The following is a 19,778-nucleotide window of genomic DNA, read 5'->3' as shown; positions in this document are numbered from 1 at the left end:
CGAACGTGCAGGAAGCCTGGGTCTCTGTGGAGCTGGGTCCACCCACTGGGGAGGACACGCAGAGCAGCCTGTCAGGGCCGCAGGGAGCAGGCCAGTCCCACCCCACCAGCAGTGACGATGGAAGAGGAAGGGCGGCTTCGTCTTCCACATGCAGCTCCCTGGGGAGAGGCCGCTCAGGGCTCAGGGCTCACTTGCCATCTAGACTGAGCTGCTGTGTCTCTTGACAAAAGGCCACGTCTGCTTGGGCCTGGGAGGACTTGCTTTGGGCCACTGGAAGTCAGGCCAGCCTGATGGCAGCTGCCTTTCTCGTTCACAGAAAATGGAAGCCAGCTACTACGACAACATCATGGAGCAGCAGCGCCTGGAGCCAGAGTTCTTCCGGGTCGGCTTCTATGGCAGGAAATTTCCTTTCTTCCTTCGGGTGAGTCCGTTCAGATCATCAAAACAGCTCGGGTCATATTTCACACATAATTAATTAATTTATAACCTGTCTTCCCCTCCCCCTTTTTCCCCTACTTTACTGAGTATTTCTTTTTGAAGGCCTGACCAGCCAACTGGGGCCTTTGGTTTTGCCTGCCTGGACTGGCTGCCTGCTTTAGACCCTGGTGCTGTTTGTAGCTACCTGAAACATGAGGGTGGTTTTCCTACCTAATCAACCAGGTTTTTGCAGGAAATGACCAGGGTCTGAGAATGTCACATAAGTATGTTTAGAAACCTTGCAACTTCTGCTTCCGATGCCTGGGACCCTCCACTGTGACTGGGTATGCCAGACAGGACACCAGGACAGCCCTGAGCTCAACAGGAGGCTGGAGGCTGGCCTCAGGGTTTGTCACTTAAGATGACAATTCTTCCCTCTGGTTGCCCTTGTAGGCTTTGCAGCCAGGATGGAGAACTGTTGGTTTGAGACAACCCAGAGGACAGTCCCTTTTGCTCCTGGGGCTTGTGGGAGCTGCTGAACTTTGCATTTGGCTGTGGAAAGCCTTTTCTAGGCAGCCATTTCTCTGCCTAAGGTGAAGACAGACATTTCTCTTCACCACCGCCTGGAAGGCTGGGCTGGGATATACAGCAGAGGAAATGACTGGCACAGCTGTCTTTACACCAGTGAACAGCAGTGATTTTCTTCTTTGTTCCATGTAACCCAGAGGCTCCAGGAGGCCTTTCCCTGGGCTGTGGGCCGTAGCCCATAGGGCTCTGTCGTTCTCAGATGACCTCCATGAAGCTGTGCTGATGAAAGGGCCTGGGGCTGCAGCTGAGACCTAAGACCAGCTCCACCTGTCCCCAGTTCCATATCCAGTCAGGTTCAGTGTCCGCAGTCTCAGCAAGCACATGGGAAAGCTCACAGAATCCCTTTGACATGTTCGGGATCCTGTCTTGTTGGAGAAATCGCTTTAGCCAGTGAGCAGTAATGAGTTTGATATCAAGGCCTGGCCAGATACCTCGGTTGGTTGGAGCATTGTCCCAGAGCATGGAGGTTGCTGGTTCGACTCCCTGGTCAGGGCACATACAGGAGCAGTTTGAGGTTTCTGTGTCTCTATCTCTCCCTGCCTCTCTCAAAAAATTAAATAAGTAAATAAGTTTGGTACACGTCAAAGGTCAACTATGCTAAATGGCTTTAAAAAAGCCAATCTGCTAGCAGCAGAGTCCAGGCTACCTGCATTTCAGATGTAAGGCAGGCCAACCTGCACGTTCCCTAGACAGGAATTATTCAAGGCTGAAAGGAAGAATGATCTCTGTAGGGACTAGTAATACTGACAGGGACCGCCGGAGCAGGCTGCGCAGGGAGTTGTGGTCCCCCAGGAAGGCGCTGGTCCCTCCCACAGGAGTGACTAGGAGCAGAATGTGAATGCGTGGAGCGTCTCCTCGGGAGGGCTGGGCCTCACTCATGTTCTAGGGCCCGTCCAGCCCAGGCATCTCAGAAGTGACCTAGGAGGTGCCCTTATCAGCACAGAGCATGCTACAGCAATAGAAGAGGTCAGCAGAGGAGGAAGAAGGATTTCTACAGAAACTGGAAACCAAACGCATCTCTAGAAAGTCCTTTGACAAACTAATGATTCTGGCCCTAAAACTTCTTTTGCATTTCATCTTTGAAAATTATGCTCTATTGTCATTTTATTCTCCTTGTTTAGCCCAATAATTTGAATAGCATAAACCAAATTTTACTCCAGAACACCATTATTTTGGATATATTCTACAAAATAAGGACCCGTTTCTCCCAAACAGGGGGTCCTCATCATAGTCCAACCTGGCTCCCATCTCATGCTCGTGTCACAAGGCACATCCGTGTCTCGGCTCTCAGAGCGTTCTGATAAGTGGCATAGAACCTGCTCCTGAGCCATCTGGCTAATCAATGGCAGTCTGAGTGTTCAGATGTGGTTTCAAGGGTGCTAGCAATGGAGAAAGAATAGAAAGGGGTGTTAGGAAATGTGACCTGTCAGTCTACCCCTATGTCCACATAAGGAGCAGTCCCTAGGAGTGATGCTTCATGCATATACATCCGCCTGGCCTAGCCACATGCTGCCTTCCCTTCTCTCTGCAGCTCAGTTCATCTGTGGCAAATGGAAGAAGTCCCAGAGGAGGTAGCTCTTTGCCTGAGAGATGGCAAGGACAAAGTGCAAAGCAGTGGCAGCCAGATCTGTCTTGTGTGAGGGTGCTAGGGCTCTCATCTGAGCAAACTTGAAACCAACAGTGAGCCTCAAGGTCAACACTATGTGCCTTCCTTCTGCTGGGTCTTCCCTGAACACATAGGCCATCAATTACTTTAGCTCTGTCAGCTTGGTTTCTCTGGACCATCTGCCTGCCTCGCTTCACAAACATGGTTATCGAATAATCTGCACAGAGACAGGAAAATATCCAGCCCTTCCCCTTCTTAGGGGAATTTGTTTCTCTCCATTTGACCCATGAACAGGTGCTGGTGAGGACTGTATATTAGTGAGTGGATATGAAAAGGCCAATTCTTCATAATTACCTTTTTTTGTCAGTTTTGCTTACAAGGCAGGGGACTTAGACATGTCTGTCCTTTGACTACTGTTATGTTCCACTGGAGAGGCCAACCTACGTCTCCTCGCCTTCTGTTTCCGGTGTTGCCCTTCTATTCTGATCCATCCGGACACGTGGCCACGCCTTAGCCGAGTTCTTCCTTAGAGGGGGGACAAGTGGAAGGGGAGTATGGGTACTGTTCCAGAGACTGCAGCCCTCCGAGGCCCTGCCCGGGATGATCCCTGTGCCGGGAAGCATGTGCTGGCCCTGTGAAACCTCTTTCTGCCTCTGCCTCTGAGGACATGGCCGAGCGGCTGCCAGCGCCTGAGGCCACTCCGTCACAGTGGATCTGGTGAAGCAGCTGGCCTGGCAGGGCGCTGTCACCAGAGGACTTCAGGGAACCTCCCTCAACCACTCACTCTTGACCAGCAGTGAGGCAGACAGAGCAGCTCGGTTGAGGGTGCCTTGTCATGACTTCAGTCCACAAAGGGAAAAAATTGGACCTAACCCCAACCAAAGTTTTTAAGAAATGTGTACTTGAAAAAAACAAAAAAGAAGAAATGTGTGTTTAGAATGATATCAGTTTGTTCTGCTGAGATTAATTTGTACAGGATCTGCTACAATAAACAATTCCTGAATACCTGCCACCACTCGGCAAAGTTTGGATGGTTTCTCCCAGCTGATGAGAGTGACCCTTCTGAGCACGCACCTGCGGACCTCTCCGGTCACCCACCCACCAGTTCCCTACACACCCCTTCTTCCCAGCTGCGCTGTCTCCTGTCTGGCTGTTGTCGCCCTGGGTGTTACCTTCCCTGCCCCCCTCCGTCAGGCTGACCCAGCTGGACCTCTCAGGGCCCTCAGGGCTTTATCCAGAGTGTCACCCCCAACCTTGCACCTCTGTCTGGGTGCCATCTGTCCTTCAGGCATCTCGCAGCCGGCGCCCCTTCCCACTGCTCCGTGCCGAGGCAGTTTTCCCTCCTTCCCCTGCCGCTTCCTGGCCGTCCTCTCCCGTTGGCACAGACATGGCGCCATGCCCCCTGCCTGCCGCGGGCCCCTAGGACTCGCGTGTGAGAGGAGTCGCTGCCAAGCCCCATGTGGAGGTGGGGTGCAGGCAGCGCCCTGAGTGTGCTCTCCTGTCTGCCCAGAACAAGGAGTACGTGTGCCGCGGCCACGACTACGAGCGGCTGGAGGCCTTCCAGCAGAGGATGCTCGGCGAGTTCCCGCAGGCCGTCGCCATGCAGCACCCCAACCACCCCGACGACGCCATCCTGCAGTGTGATGCCCAGTGTATCTTTTCACACTCAGTGGGGCCGGAGGGCCAGGCCCTGGGAGGAGAGGCCCCAGTCAGCCTCCTCTGCCGTGTCCTTGGCCTTAGAGGCTAGTTACTCATAAGTGCTGAGCCAGAGCATGTCCTTGTCACTAACCCACACTTAGCAGGGCACTTGTGCCTCAGAGGAGGCCCTGGCTTGCCCTTAGCCATGGGGGGCCTAGTCCTCAGAGCTTCAGAGGGACCTTTGTCCCACAGGCTGACTGCCGTTCCTCTCTGCCCTGCCCCAGAAGGGCCGCCCTGGCCAGTCAGGAGCAGTCACTGTATGGGGTGATCTGGAGTTTCACCAGGACTGCTGCCACAGGGGTACTACCAGTTCTGCGCCTTGCTGCACGCCATGTGCATCTGCTACTAGTGTTTGTCAGGAGGACTGAGGCCAGGCTTGGTGGGGCCGGGGAGTGGGCATGGAGATGGGAGTGCCTGTGGTCTCAGTGACACGTGGAAGTCTGACTGCACACCCTGGCCCTTCGTCCCCCTCACACGCTTCCCTCGGAGACCTCATGATAGTTGCCATGACTGTGGCAAGCTTGTTCGGGGGAGGAGGTAGGTGGACTCCCATATGTTATCTCCACAAAGACCCCCAAAGAGTATTTTATTAAAAAGTTGTTTTGGCCCTGGCTGGTCAGCTCAGTCAGTTAAGAGTGTCATCCCAACATGACAAGGTTGTGGGTTCAGTCTGCAGTCAGGGCACACACGGGAAGCCACCAGTAAATGCACAACTGAGTGGAACAACAAATGAATGCTCCCCTTCCCTCTCCCCTCTCTCTCCCATCTTCTCTATCTCTAAAAATCAACCAGTAAATTAAAAAACAAAACAAAACAAAAAAATCCTTGGCCTGATAGCTCAGCTGGTTGGAGCATTGTCCCGGAGCATGGAGGTTGCTGGTTCAATTTCCTGGTCAGGACACATACAGGAACAGCTCAATGTTCCCATCTCTCTCTCCCTGCCTCTCTCTCTCTCTCTCTCTCTCTCTCTCTCTCAAAAAAGAAAGGTTATTGTTTTACAGTAAATAGTTTACCTACAGTAGGCAACTTTCTCATTCCTGTGGAGTCGGCACCCAAAGGCCCCTGACCCTTTTCCTTCTGGGATGAAGGGGCGCAGCCTGGCCGAGTGTTCGGGAGTGGCACTGCAGGCCCTGGGAGGCACTGCCAACGGGGAGACTTGGTCTAACTGCGCTTGGGTCCGATTTACCCCTGGAGTGCCGCTGCCCCTCCAGTAGGAAGTGGGCCGTGCTGTTCCTGTCTCCCTGGGGGATGACATGGGCCAGCCACGCAGGTCCATCTCTCTGGCAAGTCTAGATTTCCCCTTCACTTCCTGCCCAGACTTGCAGATCTACGCGGTGACGCCCATTCCCGATTATGTGGATGTTCTGCAGATGGACAGGGTCCCGGATCGTGTCAAGAGCTTCTACCGTGTCAATAATGTGAGGAAGTTCCGGTACGACAGGCCTTTTCACAAAGGCCCCAAGGACAAGGAGAATGAATTCAAGGTGAACAGATCTAGGAAGGCTGAGCAGTGCTCAGCGACCCGGGCAAGCCCCACTTTCCCGGGAACTCGCACCGTGTCATCCTTCGGGCAGGCAGGGCATGGCTACAGCTGTCTGATGGCCCGTACCTACCTGTGCCCTCCCTGCAGAGCCTGTGGATCGAGCGCACCACGCTGACCCTGACCCATAGCTTGCCTGGCATCTCTCGGTGGTTCGAAGTGGAGAGGAGGGAGCTGGTGAGCCGTGCATGCTGCAGACGGGCTGGGCTCCACCGCCTCTTCTCAGTCCTGGTCTTGGGAACCTTTCTCTAAGGACTGAAGAAAGAAAGAGCGGGCTTTGGCCACCTGCCTGGCCGAGGTCCCGCAGGCCTGTCCTGTGCTGGGGCTTCGTGCCCCTTCTCTTGTTCAGTCCTCACAGCGCCCTGCAGCAGCGGGCGCTTTCAGTCTCCCAGTTTACAAATGAGGAAACTGTTCCCCGAGGCTCAGGAAGCCAGAGCTCTCTGACCTCAGAACCGGGCTCCTCGCTGCTTGCTGCGTTTCTCAGTGTCTACAGATCAGTAAAGAAAATTAGGCCCCAGGGGGTCAAGTCCACAGGAGCAAGGGCAGGGAAACACCATGGCAGGACTGGGAAGAGAGAGGAGTGGTGGTTGTGCCTGTGTGGACACTGTGCTGTGTGCCCCAGGTGGAGGTGAGCCCCCTGGAGAACGCCATCCAGGTTGTGGAGAACAAGAACCAGGAGCTGCGGGCCCTGATCAGCCAGTACCAGCACAAGCAGGTGCACGGCAACATCAACCTGCTCAGCATGTGCCTGAACGGTGTCATCGACGCAGCGGTCAACGGGGGCATCGCGCGCTACCAGGAGGTGAGTGGGCCCGCGTGGTGGCCAGCCTCCCGCTCACCCTCTCCTCGCTGTGCCTCAGCTGACGGAGGGTGCTCCTGGATGAGGCTGTAGACTCCCCTCCACTCCCTGTTTCTGTGGCACAGCTCTGGGTGGGTTTTTGCTTTTTACTCTCTTAATTCTGCCAGATGGGTAATCCTTCTGATTATGGAAGCATGTTAAGTGGCCTCCAACAGGAGTCCTGGAGCCCAAGCCCAGCCCTTCACAAGAAGGGAGTCAGGAGGTGGCTAAGACACTAGCCCCCACACCCTGGCCATTATCCCTGCCTGCCCTACCCTGGCCACCCAGCCATGAAGGACTGGGACTAGCATCCAGGCTTCGATGACTTGGCCACCATCCGTCCTTCTTAGACACACACACACAAAAAAAACACATCTGTGATTGCAGGGGGTCCAGGCAGGCCATGAGAGGTGCATTGGTGTGTGCTCCTGGGAGGAGGCCACCCAGCTGCCTTGCGGGTGGGACCTTCAGACTCCAGCTTCCTGGGCCCCATCTGAACAGTTTTCCTGGGAAGAGGCTTCCTGACCTGGCGTTCCTTTCACAGGCCTTCTTTGATAAAGATTATATCACCAAGCACCCGGGAGACGCTGAGAAGATCACCCAACTCAAGGAGCTCATGCAGGAACAGGTGTGTCTTGCAGGGCTTAGAGGCCTGTGGCCCAGAGGGAAATGCTGTGCCACGAGTGGCTGCCATTCTCAAGGGCAGCTCTCAGGCTAACAGGGTGGCATTGTCTGTCACCTTAATAGGTCCATGTCCTTGGAGTCGGGCTGGCAGTTCACGAGAAGTTTGTGCACCCAGAAATGCGCCCTCTACATAAGAAGCTAATCGATCAGTTCCAGATGATGCGGGCCAGTCTCTACCATGTAAGCTGACCCTGCCCTGCCCCGCCCCGCCCTGCCCCGCCCAACCCTGCCCTGCCCCGCCCCTGCTGTGGTAGAACCAGGTGTCACTTTCTCCAAACCTGTGCAGCAAGAGAAAGGAACGCGGGTGGGCAGGAGGTGACGGGAAAGCTGTCTCCACCGCAGAGGTGGGTATTCTGTTCAGGGGAGGGGTGCCCAGGATCCTCTCATTCACCCCCTCCCTCAGGAGAAAGCAGGGTCAAGGGCAAAGAACGTTTTATCAAGGTACTGTGCCAGTGAAGAAAGGTGTTCGTATGAGGACAAAAAGAGCTAAAGTATGTGGCTCACATGTAGTGAGCTCTTTGGAGATATTTTTTATTCCAAGAAATCAAAGAGGTAAGACATAGCCTAAGCTAGCCTACTCTCCATCTCTTTCTTCCTCTCTCCTTCCCCATCTTCACCCCCTCTCTTCCCTCCCTCCATCTGTCTCTTTCCCATAACCTCTCTTTCCCTTTTTCTCTAGCTGCCTTCCTTCCCTCTCTCCCTCCCTTCCTTCCCTCTCTCCCTCCCTTCCTTCCCTCCCTCCCTCCCTCCCTCCCTCTTCCCTCCCTTTTCCCTCCCTCTGTCCCTCTCTTTCCCATCACCTCTCTTTCCCTTCCCCTCTAGCCGCCTTCCTTCCCTCTCTCCCTCCCTCCCTCCCTCCATCCGTCCCTCCCTCCGTCCCTCCCTCTTCCCTCCCTCTGTCCCTCTCTTTCCCATCACCTCTCTTTCCCTTCCTCTCTAGCCGCCTTCCTTCCCTCTCTCCATCTTCCTCCAACATGTCTGGTACCCAGGCTCACATCAGCAAAAGCCCAGGCTGGAGAGTACTTTCACACTGGGTGCTCTTAGGTTGGTTAGGCAGGTTCTGGGGCTGGCTCAGGACCCAGGAGGTGTCACAGACTCTGGCCTGGCTCTTAGGCCTCCACGGAAGGGTTTGGCCCCGTGACTCACACACACGAGCAGAGGCAGGGCCTATACTCCAGGACCGTTTTCCCTTCAGGGTCTCACAGGGAGTGTTGGCTGTCTGAGATGGGGTTCACATGGTCTTGAACCCATTCACATACCCTTACCCCATTTTCAAGAATGAGAATAACTGCAAGTGTTTTCTAGAGAGGCCAGTCCTCCTGCTAAACAAGCTGGCTGCCAGATCTCGAGGGCTATGAGCCCAGTCACCTGCTGCTCTCTTCTCGTTACCCAGGACCACTGGGTGGAAGTGTCAGGCAGGCATGGGACACAGAGGGTCAGTGTTGGGCAAGGCTGTTGTGGACAAGAAGTTCCCCTTCAGGGATGACCACTGGCCACAGAGGCCCTGTGGGGCGGGGCCATTCCGACTCGGTGGGCCTGACCTGTGGGGGTCGACTTGCCTTGTTCTTGGAGGCTGGAGGTTCTGGTCATCTCAGTCCCCCTCGGTCTCCAGTGCAGGTCTCGGCCTGTGCCTGCACACGTGTGGATAGCATGCAGTGTAAAACGAAGAAGCTTGTCTGTAGTTTGAAAAGTTGGCACATTCCAGAGGAAAGCCCATAAAGCCTGAAATTTCTTTCTCTCCATCTTCCTCCAACATGTCTGGTGATGATTCTGCCTTTGTACTTGAAAGTGAAACATGCAGAGAGTCTTTTATGTCCCCCCCCTTTAACTTTGGGTGTCCTTTTGTAAAGAACTTGGGTAGTGTCACTGAATCTGATGGGTCTTCCATTACCCCTCATTCCGCTGTATCTGCTGCTGACTTGGCTGGTCGCCACTGTGTGCAAACATCTCTATCATAGCAGGTGACTCAGTCAAGCTAGAACCTGGGAGGTTGGGGGGGGGGGTCTCTGCCATGCAGGCTAACCGATCACTTCAGCAAACGTGCCACATGCTCACCACATTCGTCAGGGTCTAGGGCACACGAGGGGTGTCCTCTCCTGCTGCAGAGGTACCTTCAGCCTTCTGTATGCTTTGGAAGAAGTGGGTAGAAAACCTGCTTCTTCTTCGGGCCAAGCTGAGAAGCATCCCCTGTGGACTCGGGGCCCACAGATTGGGGAGGACTTGAGAAAACCTGGTCAGTTGTGCTTCTTGTTTCCTCAGAGTCACAAGTAGGGACACAAGCCACTGTGTTGTCACCCAGGAGGGTTTGGGATCAAATGTTTCTGCTAAGATGTCTATATACTTAATAAGAATTTAATTATACTAAAATAGAACTGTGCTGTCTTTCAATTAATTACATCAGGATTTTGTGTCCTATGTCCCCATAAACTGTGTCACAGACAACTTAACCCAGGTCACTAAGAGCTGGTCCATTTAGCAATCCAATAAAACCCAACCCCGGCCCTTATGTAAGAGGCACCTGCTGACTGACAGCTGATCATCAGTTCTCCCCGCCTGCTTCCCGGCTCCTGTCCCACTTACCCTGTAGTGAGGAAGCCTGTTAGCACCCTCCTGGGACCTCAGACCAGCTTCAGCCTATCCCAGCTATGATTTCGAGGGCTCCACATGGCTAGGAGGGTGTGTGCGTCCTGAAAGGCTTGTTGCCCAAAAGAACTCAGCAGTTCTGGTTCAGCCCAAATTACGTGATTCTTTTTATAAGGTCTACTGGAAAGTTCTGTCTGTTTTTGGAATAAAACAAAATACAAATTTTTCTTACCGTCAATAAACTTTATTAAATAATATAATTGCCATTATTATTAATGATTTCTTGCCAGCGTGAGGGCAATTTGTATATCCCATTTTTGAAAAATGTTTTATCTTTTGATGCAAAAAATTGAACCAGTGCTTGTTTGATATCTTCTTCAGTTTTGAATTTTTTACCCTTCAAAAAATTTTGTAAGGACAAAAACAAGTGATAGTCAGAGGGTGCTAAGTCCGGGGAATATGGTGGATGCGACAGACATGCTTCTGTAGCATTTCTTCCTTGTTGAAATTTGTAAAAATTACAGTGGCGTAAATGAACTTTATCAGTAGCCATGGGTACACTATCGCTTCACACATAAGATTAACGTGAATCAACTTTGTTTTAGTTAATTTGCTACGTCAGTATGTATACATTAAGTGATAAAAATAGAGAGGCACACATGTGCCAAATAATCATGTGCTTACGTGTCGAAACTTGTTGTGATCGAAACGGACAGAACTTTCCGATAGACCTTATATTTTTTCCTTTACATTTCTCCTGGCAGCCTGCTCTTTCCTCTCAGCCCTTAATAATGTATTTGTTGTTTACTCTCTGGTGAAGGGACGTTCCTTTCTCCACAGGAGTTTCCGGGTTTGGACAAGCTGAGTCCTGCCTGCTCAGGCAGCAGCACCCCCCGGGGAAATGTCTTGGCATCCCATAGCCCCATGAGCCCCGAGAGCATCAAGATGACCCATCGCCACAGGTGAGGGCTTAGGGCTAGGGAGTGTCCCCTGCACATAGGTACGTCTGAACATCAAAGCTCAGAGCAAGGAAATCCAAACTAGCCCCTGCGTGCTCACTCACACGCCCTCTTCCCCACATGCCCGAGGGCCATGCTCTGCATCCATCACCCAGGGTTACGGAGCAGAATACACGGTATTGTGGGAACGCCCAGGGGGGGCGTGTGGGCTGAGTCTTGTAGGACAAGTAGAAGTCTGAAGGCAGAAAAGAGTTGGGGTTAGGGTGTGATGGAGCAAGATCCAGGCAAACTGACAAACACATGCAGACCCCTCAGGGTGTGGACAGGCCAGCTGGGTCAGCGCTGCGATCGGAGCCAAGTGGCTGCAGTCCCAGGGTCCCAGGGCCTGTAAGGGGCCAGGACCAGTCTGAAGGGGCCTCAGTCATTCAGGCCTTCGGCCTTGATCTCAAGGGTAATGGGGATCACCAATGAGTTTTTAGGAAGAGAACAGCATGGTGATGGGGACATCAAAGCGTGGCCGCTCTGAACTCAGGAGTCCCGGTCTGCCTGGGCTCAGCTGAGGATACGCAAAGCCTCCAGGGCAGGAAGGCCAGGCCGGGGGAGGAGCCCCTCACTTACGTTTGTTTCCCAGTGTGAGCAGCTGGTCAGCACGGAGTGGGCACTAAGCCGGTGAGAAGGAGTCACTGAATGAGGCTGCTTCGTATTAGTAAAGGGGAGCTGTTGGTGAGCCAGTGGCCACAGATGTGGCAGGAGGCACAGAGATGGGTCGCAGCTGGCTATTTTGATAACTTCCCCATACCAGGAGGGCACCCTGACCAAGGAGCAGATCCCAGCAGAGGGTGGTCACTGGCTCAGATCAGTGACCTGATTCAGCAGGTCTATTTCATTTCTCCTGAGGACTTGCTCAGGAGCCTGTCATCAGACTGAGTGGCCATAAGCCAGTTAACTCTTGGTAGAGGCTGTGCCAGACTCCCTACCATTTGTCCTCCCAGAACAGGGCCCTTGAGCAGCAGGGTGGGGTTGAGGACTGCTCCAGGCCTCGCATGGGTATGAGCATGACCTGTGGAACCCTCCAAACCAGTGGTCAGCTGAGGCTGGGGATGGCTTCTGCACACCCCTTTCTACTGTCCCCTACCACCTAGCAAAGTCTCAGCCCCAGGCCTGACTCCTTCCTGCTCCCGCCTCTTGTCCGCAGCCCCATGACCTTGATGGGCACCGGTCGCCATTCGTCATCCTCTCTCTCCTCACACGCATCCAGCGACACAGGAAACGTGGTGATGCTGGGCGATGGCTCCGTGGGCGAGGCCCCTGAAGACCTGTACCACCACATGCAGGTACCAGAGCTGTTCAAGGGGACGGGCCAGAGTGTGTACCTGGGGACTCGGCTCTCTGCCGGCCAATCTGGTCCGAGGGCAGACATCCCTGCCTGGTTCTCCAGTTCCTGAGTCCGGAACGCCAAGAGCTAGCAAAACTGCCTTCCCACCACACTGTCCACGCTGCCGTTCCCAGACCGTGCTTCCCAAGAGGGAATCCAGCTTTAGTCCTGGCTGCTCTTACTGCCAGATGCCATCCTGCCTGGCATTCCTGATGGCTGTCCTGCTCCCTCCATGGGAATCGACCCAACAGCCCTGCTCCGTGCATGGTGTGTGTGACCCTTAGTGCCGGCCATCAGCCTGGCCGCCCTCAGGGCCCAGAGTACAGCACCAGACACCAGGTCTAGGCACCCTGCAGCATCAAGTCTAGGCCAGTCGTGCGATCCTGCCCGTTCAGACCTCTAACCTGCTGACTTTTCTCCCTCTGCAGCTCGCGTATCCCAGTCCCAGGTACCAGGGCTCCGTCACCAACGTCTCTGTTCTGTCCTCGTCCCAGGCAAGCCCTTCTTCCTCCAGCCTGAGTTCCACTCACTCAGCACCATCCCAGATGATTACCTCTGCCCCTTCCAGTGCCCGAGGTAAGGATGGCAGGGTGCTGCGTGCAGAAGGGAGAACAGAGGGCCTTGTGACCCCCACTTGGCCTCCTCCCATCTGTGGCTGTATCTCTGCGAACATGCGTACCTGTGCTTTCAGCACTTAGGAACCCGGGGCCTCTGGCTGCAGACCACTCTCGCTGGGTCAGACCCGGCTCTGAGCAGTGGCTGCAGCTGAGCTGCCAGCTGTGGCCTCTCCACCTCAGCGGGAGGACATGGCCTAGGAGGAGCTCAGCTCTTTTCCATTGCAATGTTTGCAAGAGGAGAAAGATCAAAGTTAAGGCAAAAGTAAGTCTTGAGCCTGACTGGGGGTGGCACAGTGGATAGAGTGTCGACCTGGAAAGCTAAGGTCCCAGGTTCAAAACCCCAAGGTCACCGGCTTGAGCACAGGGTCACTGGCTTGAGCAAGAGGTCACTGGCTCTGCTTGAGCCCCCTGGTCAAGTCACATATGAAAAGCAATCAATGAACAACTAAAGTGAAACAACTATGAGTTGATGCTTCTTGCTTGTCTCTCCTTCTCTCCTTCTCAAAATCAATGTTAAAAAAGTGAGTCTTGAGGAATCAAGCATCATGACAAAGTATGGAAATTAAATTTGAAGACTAAAATTAACACTGGGAAATGTTATTCTAAACAGCAACAACAGCCCCAGAAAACCTTGGTTAGTTGGGAAGGCTTAATCAAAAGAGATGGCTCTGTAAAAAGCTACTTACTTTGTCAAATTTTGCTTGATGTCTTATTCAAAAGTATAAATATTATTCTCTGAAAGCCAGTATCTTTTTCACATACTAATCGTAGCGCCCACAGTAAAATTTGATTCTTTGTGCTTTTCAAGAAACACATTCACACATTCTATTCACAAAAATAGAAACATCTGCAGTAGGGTGGGAATTAGCTCTGGTTACTAAGCTCTAGTGAGTCCACGGGTTGGCCATGCAGGGTTGGAATGGACGAGTGTGCTCAGAGCTTGCTGGCCAGGTGTTGGCTGTTGCTCCTAGGCTTCAGAGGGACGGAGTCTCTTTGTTCTCATTTTTACGAAGACAAAGAGAAACAGCACCAACTTATGACATGGAGGGTCATTAAGGAAAAAAATCTCTTCAAAACACACCCACGTCTCAGGCCCACAGTAGGAGTAAAGGAGACAACAGGGGCAAAGTGATGGAGAGATGCAGGAGTCCCCTGGGAAAAGCCTCAGCAGGTGGGGACAAGGTCGCAATAGGCACAGAGTCACTTGAAACATCTGGCCCAGCCTCTGCTTCCTGTGAGAGAGACAGGGCCAGTGAGAAGGCCTGCCGGCCACCCAACCAGCTCATGGCCAAAATGAACTTGGAGTTCAAGTCCTTCCACTCACCTGTTCTCAGTCTGATGTCCGACCCACTCCCGCGACTGTCTTCCTAGTGGGCGGGCACTCAGAAGAGGGGAGCAGCATTCGGAAGCTGGAATTGCTGGGGTTGGAGAAGACAAATGAACCATCAGTCGGGTCCATGTGAAGACCTGTCGACGTGTGAAGCCTGCAAACATAAAGAAGAAACAGTGTGTTGTAAAGACTTGCTGGCCAGTCTTTAGGAATAAAAAGGCTTTAGGGATAAAAAGGAAACCCTGAGAAATGAGCCATGGATGCTGTCAGGGAGGTCAACATTTGTAGCGTCATAAGGTAAATGCTCCCAAATACAGCTGCAGGAGCAGACACTGTCGTGTAATCCGTCGTGTGGCTTTTGTCCTCACCTGACCCTTCTCTAAGACATGCTCAGCCATATCGACGTCTTTATCTGGGCATTCGTGCTGAAGACACATCTCTGAGCCATGCGTGTGGATGAAAACAAAGCCACAGAGAACAGGCACTTTAACTTAACTCCACTCTGACCCTGTGCAGACACTTTCCCCCGGCTGTGACTGGTGCGCGGCGCACTGGACCAAACAGAGACTCCGGCAGGGACTGTACGGGTGGGCTGCCTCCACCTCCATCCTTCCAGCTAACCACTTAGCATCCACTCGTTGCGCTTTTCTGAGTGCTTGCTGAGGCTCTTCATGGCTCTCGCAGCGTCAGAGTTGAATGGAGAAGTTCTTTTCTCCCTGTTTGGGAGCAAGCCCTCTTTATTTCAGAGGGCTTGGTTATCTATTGCTGCATACTAAGCCACTCCCCTAAACTTTGCAGTTTACGAAAAACACTTATCATCAGTCACGGTTCTGTGGGTCAACAGGGCTCCCCGAGCAACTCCCACTTCAGTCTCTCGTGAGCTTTCAGTCGGATGTCACCTGGGGCTAGAATCATCTAGAAAGGCTCAATTAGGCTGGACATCCAAGATGGTTCACTCGCGGGCCTGGCAGTTGGTAGCAGATGTCAGCTGGGACTGTGAACCTGAGTGGCTCCGTGTGGCGTGTCCTTGTGGCGTGGGCTTCTCACAGCCTGCAGCTGATTCCCCAGAGCCAGCATCCTAAAGAACAGGCAGAAGGCTTCTCACTACTCAGCGCTGGGAATCCCAGAATGTCCCTTTTGCCACATTCTGTCGGTAATCAAGTCACTAAGGCCAGCACAGATACCAGCGTGGGCAGTGAGACTCCACCTCGTGTAAGAAATGACGTGTATTTTGGGAGGTAAGGCATTGATGTCTGAATCTCTGGAGACAAGCTATTATAATAATAGGACAAATTCCAGAATATCATATAAAGAAAGGCTGCTGGAAGCCCCTTCCCTTTCTGGAGTAGACATTAAATACTAAAGTACACAAAATGGTTAATAGACTTGGGCCTAAAGCAGAAATGGTGATGAGGGCAGAGGCAATTAAGACAGAGCAGAAAGTGCCTGACTGGTGGTGGTGCAGTGGATAGAACACTGTCCTGGAACGCTGAGGTCCCCGCCGGCTTGAGAGTGGGCTCATTAGCTTGAGCGAGGGCTTGCCAGCTTGAGCATAAGGTCACTGGCTTGAGTGTGGGATCATAAACGTGATCCCAGGGTCTCTGGCTTGAGCCCAAAGGTCTCTACTTGAAGCCTAAGGTCTGGCTTGAGCCCAAAGGTCTCTACTTGAAGCCTGAGGTCTGGCTTGAGCCCTCCAATCAAGGCACGTATGAGAAGCAGTCATTGAACAACTAATGTGACGCAACTATGAGTTGATGCATCTTATCTCTCTTCCTTCCTGACTCTCTATTTCTGTCTCTTAAAACCAGTAAATGTTTTTGAAAAAGCAGGAAGTTACTTCTAGACGACATTGCTGCCCATCTGGGGAAAACCATGGGCCCAGCATGTCCCAGGCACAGTGTCAGGCCCTGTGAGAGAGGAGAGAAGGCTGGCCCTGTGTTGTGGGGGAGACTGGTAAATACATCCGTAGATGTTCTTGGGGTGCAGAAGGAAGGGGGACGGGCACTCCATTTGGGATTATGTTTGTGTTGTGGGTGAGGTGAAGGCTCTCGTGGAGAAAGTACTCTGGAGACCCCTGCATATTGGAGTCACTTCCCCCATTCCCAGGAGTGGTCCAGGGGCCTTCCTTACCAGGCCCACTGACACTCTGCTGTGTTCCCTGTGGCTTCTGACACCTGCAGGCTGAATGGCTTGCAAAGCCCAGTTTAAACTCTTGTAAGCCGGCAGCTCCCCCTGGTGACCAAAGGCTGACTAGGACTAGGACACATGGGGGTTATGATTGACCCTCCTTGAATAACTCAGTCATACTGGGACTTAACCCCCTGGGGCTTACCAGACTACATCTCAAGTAGTTCAAAGATCCTGTGACACAAAAGTCCTTGTATCAATTTAAAAACAGTTTAAATGTTTTCATGAAAAGTAGCCCATCACTTTCATACCGTGGGGTTGGCTGCCCTGGGCAGAGAGCAGTGGGAAGGAAGTGAGATGCGGTGTTGGGAAGTCCGGTGATGGCACATGGCACAGAGCTCCTCTTCGTTAGAGTACTAGAGAAGCAAGCCTTCAGCACGTGGACATAAACCTTCAGCGGCGCCCCTGGGCCCGGTGGCTGCTGTCCCTCCATCCTGGCCCCTCAACATGTCTCAAGGCGTCGAGGATGCAGACGGAGGGCTCGGCCTGGTGAGCCGGACTGGGAGCTCTGTGGGCGGCGTCCCCCGTCCTAGCCACACGTCGGTGTGCGGTGGTTAGTGAGTGTGGGCGATGTGACTAAGCTGATGTGAGGCGCTGGCGGGGCTGGGCAGCTGCTTCCGGCGAAGGCACAGCAGAGACAAGTGGGATTAGGAGCTTTTCTCTTGTGTTCGTTACACAGCTGTCTTCTCGAGGGTGCCTCAGAGCACAAATTCTAAAATCAAACGTTGAAATCAGCAAAAAATCACCAAATAGTAGCAATTCAAGCCTAGTTTTAAAAAAAAACAACCCACTTACTTTCCTCATTCCCTTATCAATGAAGGATATTGTTAAGGCAAGATTCGACAAACAAGATTACTCAGACCCTCTGTGGAAGAAGTTACATAAGCAGTAATGTATGAAAGCGTCACTGGTTTGTATTATATTGACTTCTTCAATGTATATAAGCCTCATCTTCCGGGATGACAGTGAGTACAAGAGGAACTTCTCCAGGACTGCCGGGGCCAGCTGGCTGCAGAAGGCTCTTCCAGTTGTGGCCTAACAGTGGCTGCACCCCACACTCACAGGCCCCAGAGACCGGGGGTTTCGGGGACACAGAGCCTCCCGAGCTGCAGGTTCACCTCTCCGCTGGAGCCCATGGGCTAGTCTCAGCTCCCCAGCACTGCAGGGAGGGGTCCAACCACTGGGGCCAGCCAGAGGCTTCTAGTGGACAAGCAGGGGGCGCTGGAGTCTGGGTGGCCGTCCCCTAGTTTCTCGTGGACATGCTGGTGTCTGGCGCAATGAGCGGTGCACACTTGGAGGAACTTCAAAGTCATCTGTTTCCAAGAAAAGCCATGGCGTTACTCTCACTACTCTGTGGGAGGTTCCCTCAGGGACCACGCTTGACAGGTTCCTGGCTTGTAGCTGTGGCATGCACTGAGGGAGACGGGGCTGGGCACGGCCTCCAGACAGCTCCTCGGGCCAGCGGAGACCACGCACAGGCCTCACAAGAGAAGAGCACAAACCAAGTTAACTCGGGAGCCTGGGTTAAAGCGGTACAGCTCCCAGACTCGCCCCCACGAGCCCCGGGTTCACTGAAAAGCAAACTGCAGCTAGGAACCCTGGCGAGCCAGCTGGGTGCAGGGACCGGGGCCCGGAACGTGGGAGGGAAGAGCCTCTGAGGAAAGGAGATAGGGGCTAGCTGAGAACAGGGCCCATGCGTCTGGGGAAGGCGAGTGAGAGCTGTGCTGTCGCTATCCGAGTGTCTGTCTGTGCGGTGGCTCCGTTGCAAGCTGGCTTGTGCCCCTGTCTGGGCCCGGGGTGGGGAGGCACTGGCATCCAGGCCACACTCACTTCCCAGGAGTGCTGCATGTGTGTGGGGGTCCCTGGGGGCCTGGCTCCGGCCCTCAGCTCTCAGTCGGCCTCTGAGCACTAGGTGGGGGCCTGTCCGCGGGTCTGCATCACCCCAGTATATCAGCCTCCACTGGGGTGCGCGGTACAGCCCCAACGCCACCTGACTGCCGGCCTCTGCACCACTCCTCCTGTGCTTGCTGAGCTCGCCCTCGCTCTGACTCCCAGGGGCACCTGCCCTGGTTCCCTGGACGCTCCATCTGTGGTTCGTCACCTGTGCGTGATTGTTCTCACTTGGTTACAGGCTCTCCCTCTCTGCCAGATAAGTACCGCCATGCCCGAGAAATGATGTTGCTGCTGCCCGCGCACCGGGACCGCCCGAGCAGCGCCATGTACCCAGCAGCCATCCTGGAGAACGGACAGGTAGTAGACCAGCCCTCTGCTGCCCGTGCCTCCCCAGTCTGCTGTCAGACCCTCGGGCGACTGCCCGGCTCCCGGCTGGGCCTGCAGTGAGTCTGAGGACCAGCAGTCCGCACAGAGCGCAGTGTAGTAGGACGCGGAAGGGCTTGAGCTGCCATTGCTTGTGTGGCTGTCTGTCCTTCTGACCGGCCTCCTGAACTCCTCCTCCCTGTCTGGCAAAGGAAATTGATTATTTCCTGTTTGGAGAAAACAGTGGTGGACCTGGGTCAGGAGGCTGGCCTTCCTCCCTGTGTGTGAGCGACATCTTCGTGAGGGAAGACTCTGCCTCCTTCATCCATCCACTCACCTGAAGTCCCTCACTACCTGCGGGGACACTTTTCACACCATTTGCACAGCTTTCCAAATACCGTCCCTGGAGGCCTCGAACAGAGGCTACAGGGATCACCCTGTCCCCTTTCCATTCTGCCCTGTTTTCCTCTGAGTCCGTGAGAGTCACCTCCCAACAACCGTTCCCTAGTCCCACAGTGCTGGGAGTCTCAGTGGCACCTCCCTGGGCCTGATCAGCCCTGAGGAGGAGGGAGCATGTCTGCTTGGCTGCTACCTGGCAAAACAGTGTGTCCTGCCTGGGACTCTAGGCTGGAGGGCTGCGCTTTCCCCACCCCGGAGCTCACACAGGCCTGTGGGGGGATCCACGCTGCCCCTGCCCCGGGGTCTCGTGGGCCTGTGGGGGGATCCACGCTGCCCCTGCCCCAGGCTCTCGTGGGCCTGTGGGGGGATCCACGCTGCCCCTGCCCCGGGCTCTCGTGGGCCTGTGGGGGGATCCACGCTGCCCCTGCCCCGGGCTCTCGTGGGCCTGTGGGGGGATCCACGCTGCCCCTGCCCCGGGCTCTCGTGGGCCTGTGGGGGGATCCATGCTGCCCCTGCCCCGGCACTCACACGGGCCTGTGGGGGGATCCACGCTGCCCCTGCCCCGGGCTCTCGTGGGCCTGTGGGGGGATCCACACTGCCCCTGCCCCAGCACTCACATGGGCCTATGGGGGGATCCACGCTGCCCCTTCCCCGGGCTCTCGTGGGCCTGTGGGGGGATCCACACTGCCCCTGCCCCGGGC

The 19,778-nt window shown here is 54.2% G+C and overlaps 1 protein-coding gene across 7 annotated transcripts in view; it reads left to right on the top strand.

The window, feature by feature from the left end:
* The window catches only part of DOCK3 (dedicator of cytokinesis 3), a 257,811-nt gene that overhangs the window by 226,557 nt on the left and 11,476 nt on the right, over nucleotides 1–19,778 (top strand). For 6 of the 7 annotated variants that reach the window (XM_066245908.1, XM_066245906.1, XM_066245904.1 and 3 more), the window contains 11 exons: nucleotides 317–421; nucleotides 4,122–4,263; nucleotides 5,627–5,793; nucleotides 5,940–6,026; nucleotides 6,472–6,651; nucleotides 7,232–7,315; nucleotides 7,435–7,551; nucleotides 10,795–10,916; nucleotides 12,109–12,247; nucleotides 12,717–12,864; nucleotides 18,554–18,672. In XM_066245908.1, the coding sequence (XP_066102005.1) occupies nucleotides 317–421; nucleotides 4,122–4,263; nucleotides 5,627–5,793; nucleotides 5,940–6,026; nucleotides 6,472–6,651; nucleotides 7,232–7,315; nucleotides 7,435–7,551; nucleotides 10,795–10,916; nucleotides 12,109–12,247; nucleotides 12,717–12,864; nucleotides 18,554–18,672 (1,410 nt within the window). The remainder of the gene's footprint in view (nucleotides 1–316; nucleotides 422–4,121; nucleotides 4,264–5,626; nucleotides 5,794–5,939; nucleotides 6,027–6,471; nucleotides 6,652–7,231; nucleotides 7,316–7,434; nucleotides 7,552–10,794; nucleotides 10,917–12,108; nucleotides 12,248–12,716; nucleotides 12,865–18,553; nucleotides 18,673–19,778) is intronic. The other variant, XM_066245903.1, reaches the window with a different exon arrangement.

The sequence above is a fragment of the Saccopteryx bilineata genome, chromosome 10 (genome assembly GCF_036850765.1).
Source record: "Saccopteryx bilineata isolate mSacBil1 chromosome 10, mSacBil1_pri_phased_curated, whole genome shotgun sequence".
Taxonomy (NCBI): Eukaryota; Metazoa; Chordata; class Mammalia; order Chiroptera; family Emballonuridae; genus Saccopteryx; species Saccopteryx bilineata.
Note: the sequence above shows the minus strand (reverse complement) of the source record. Positions and strands in the feature narration are given on the sequence as shown.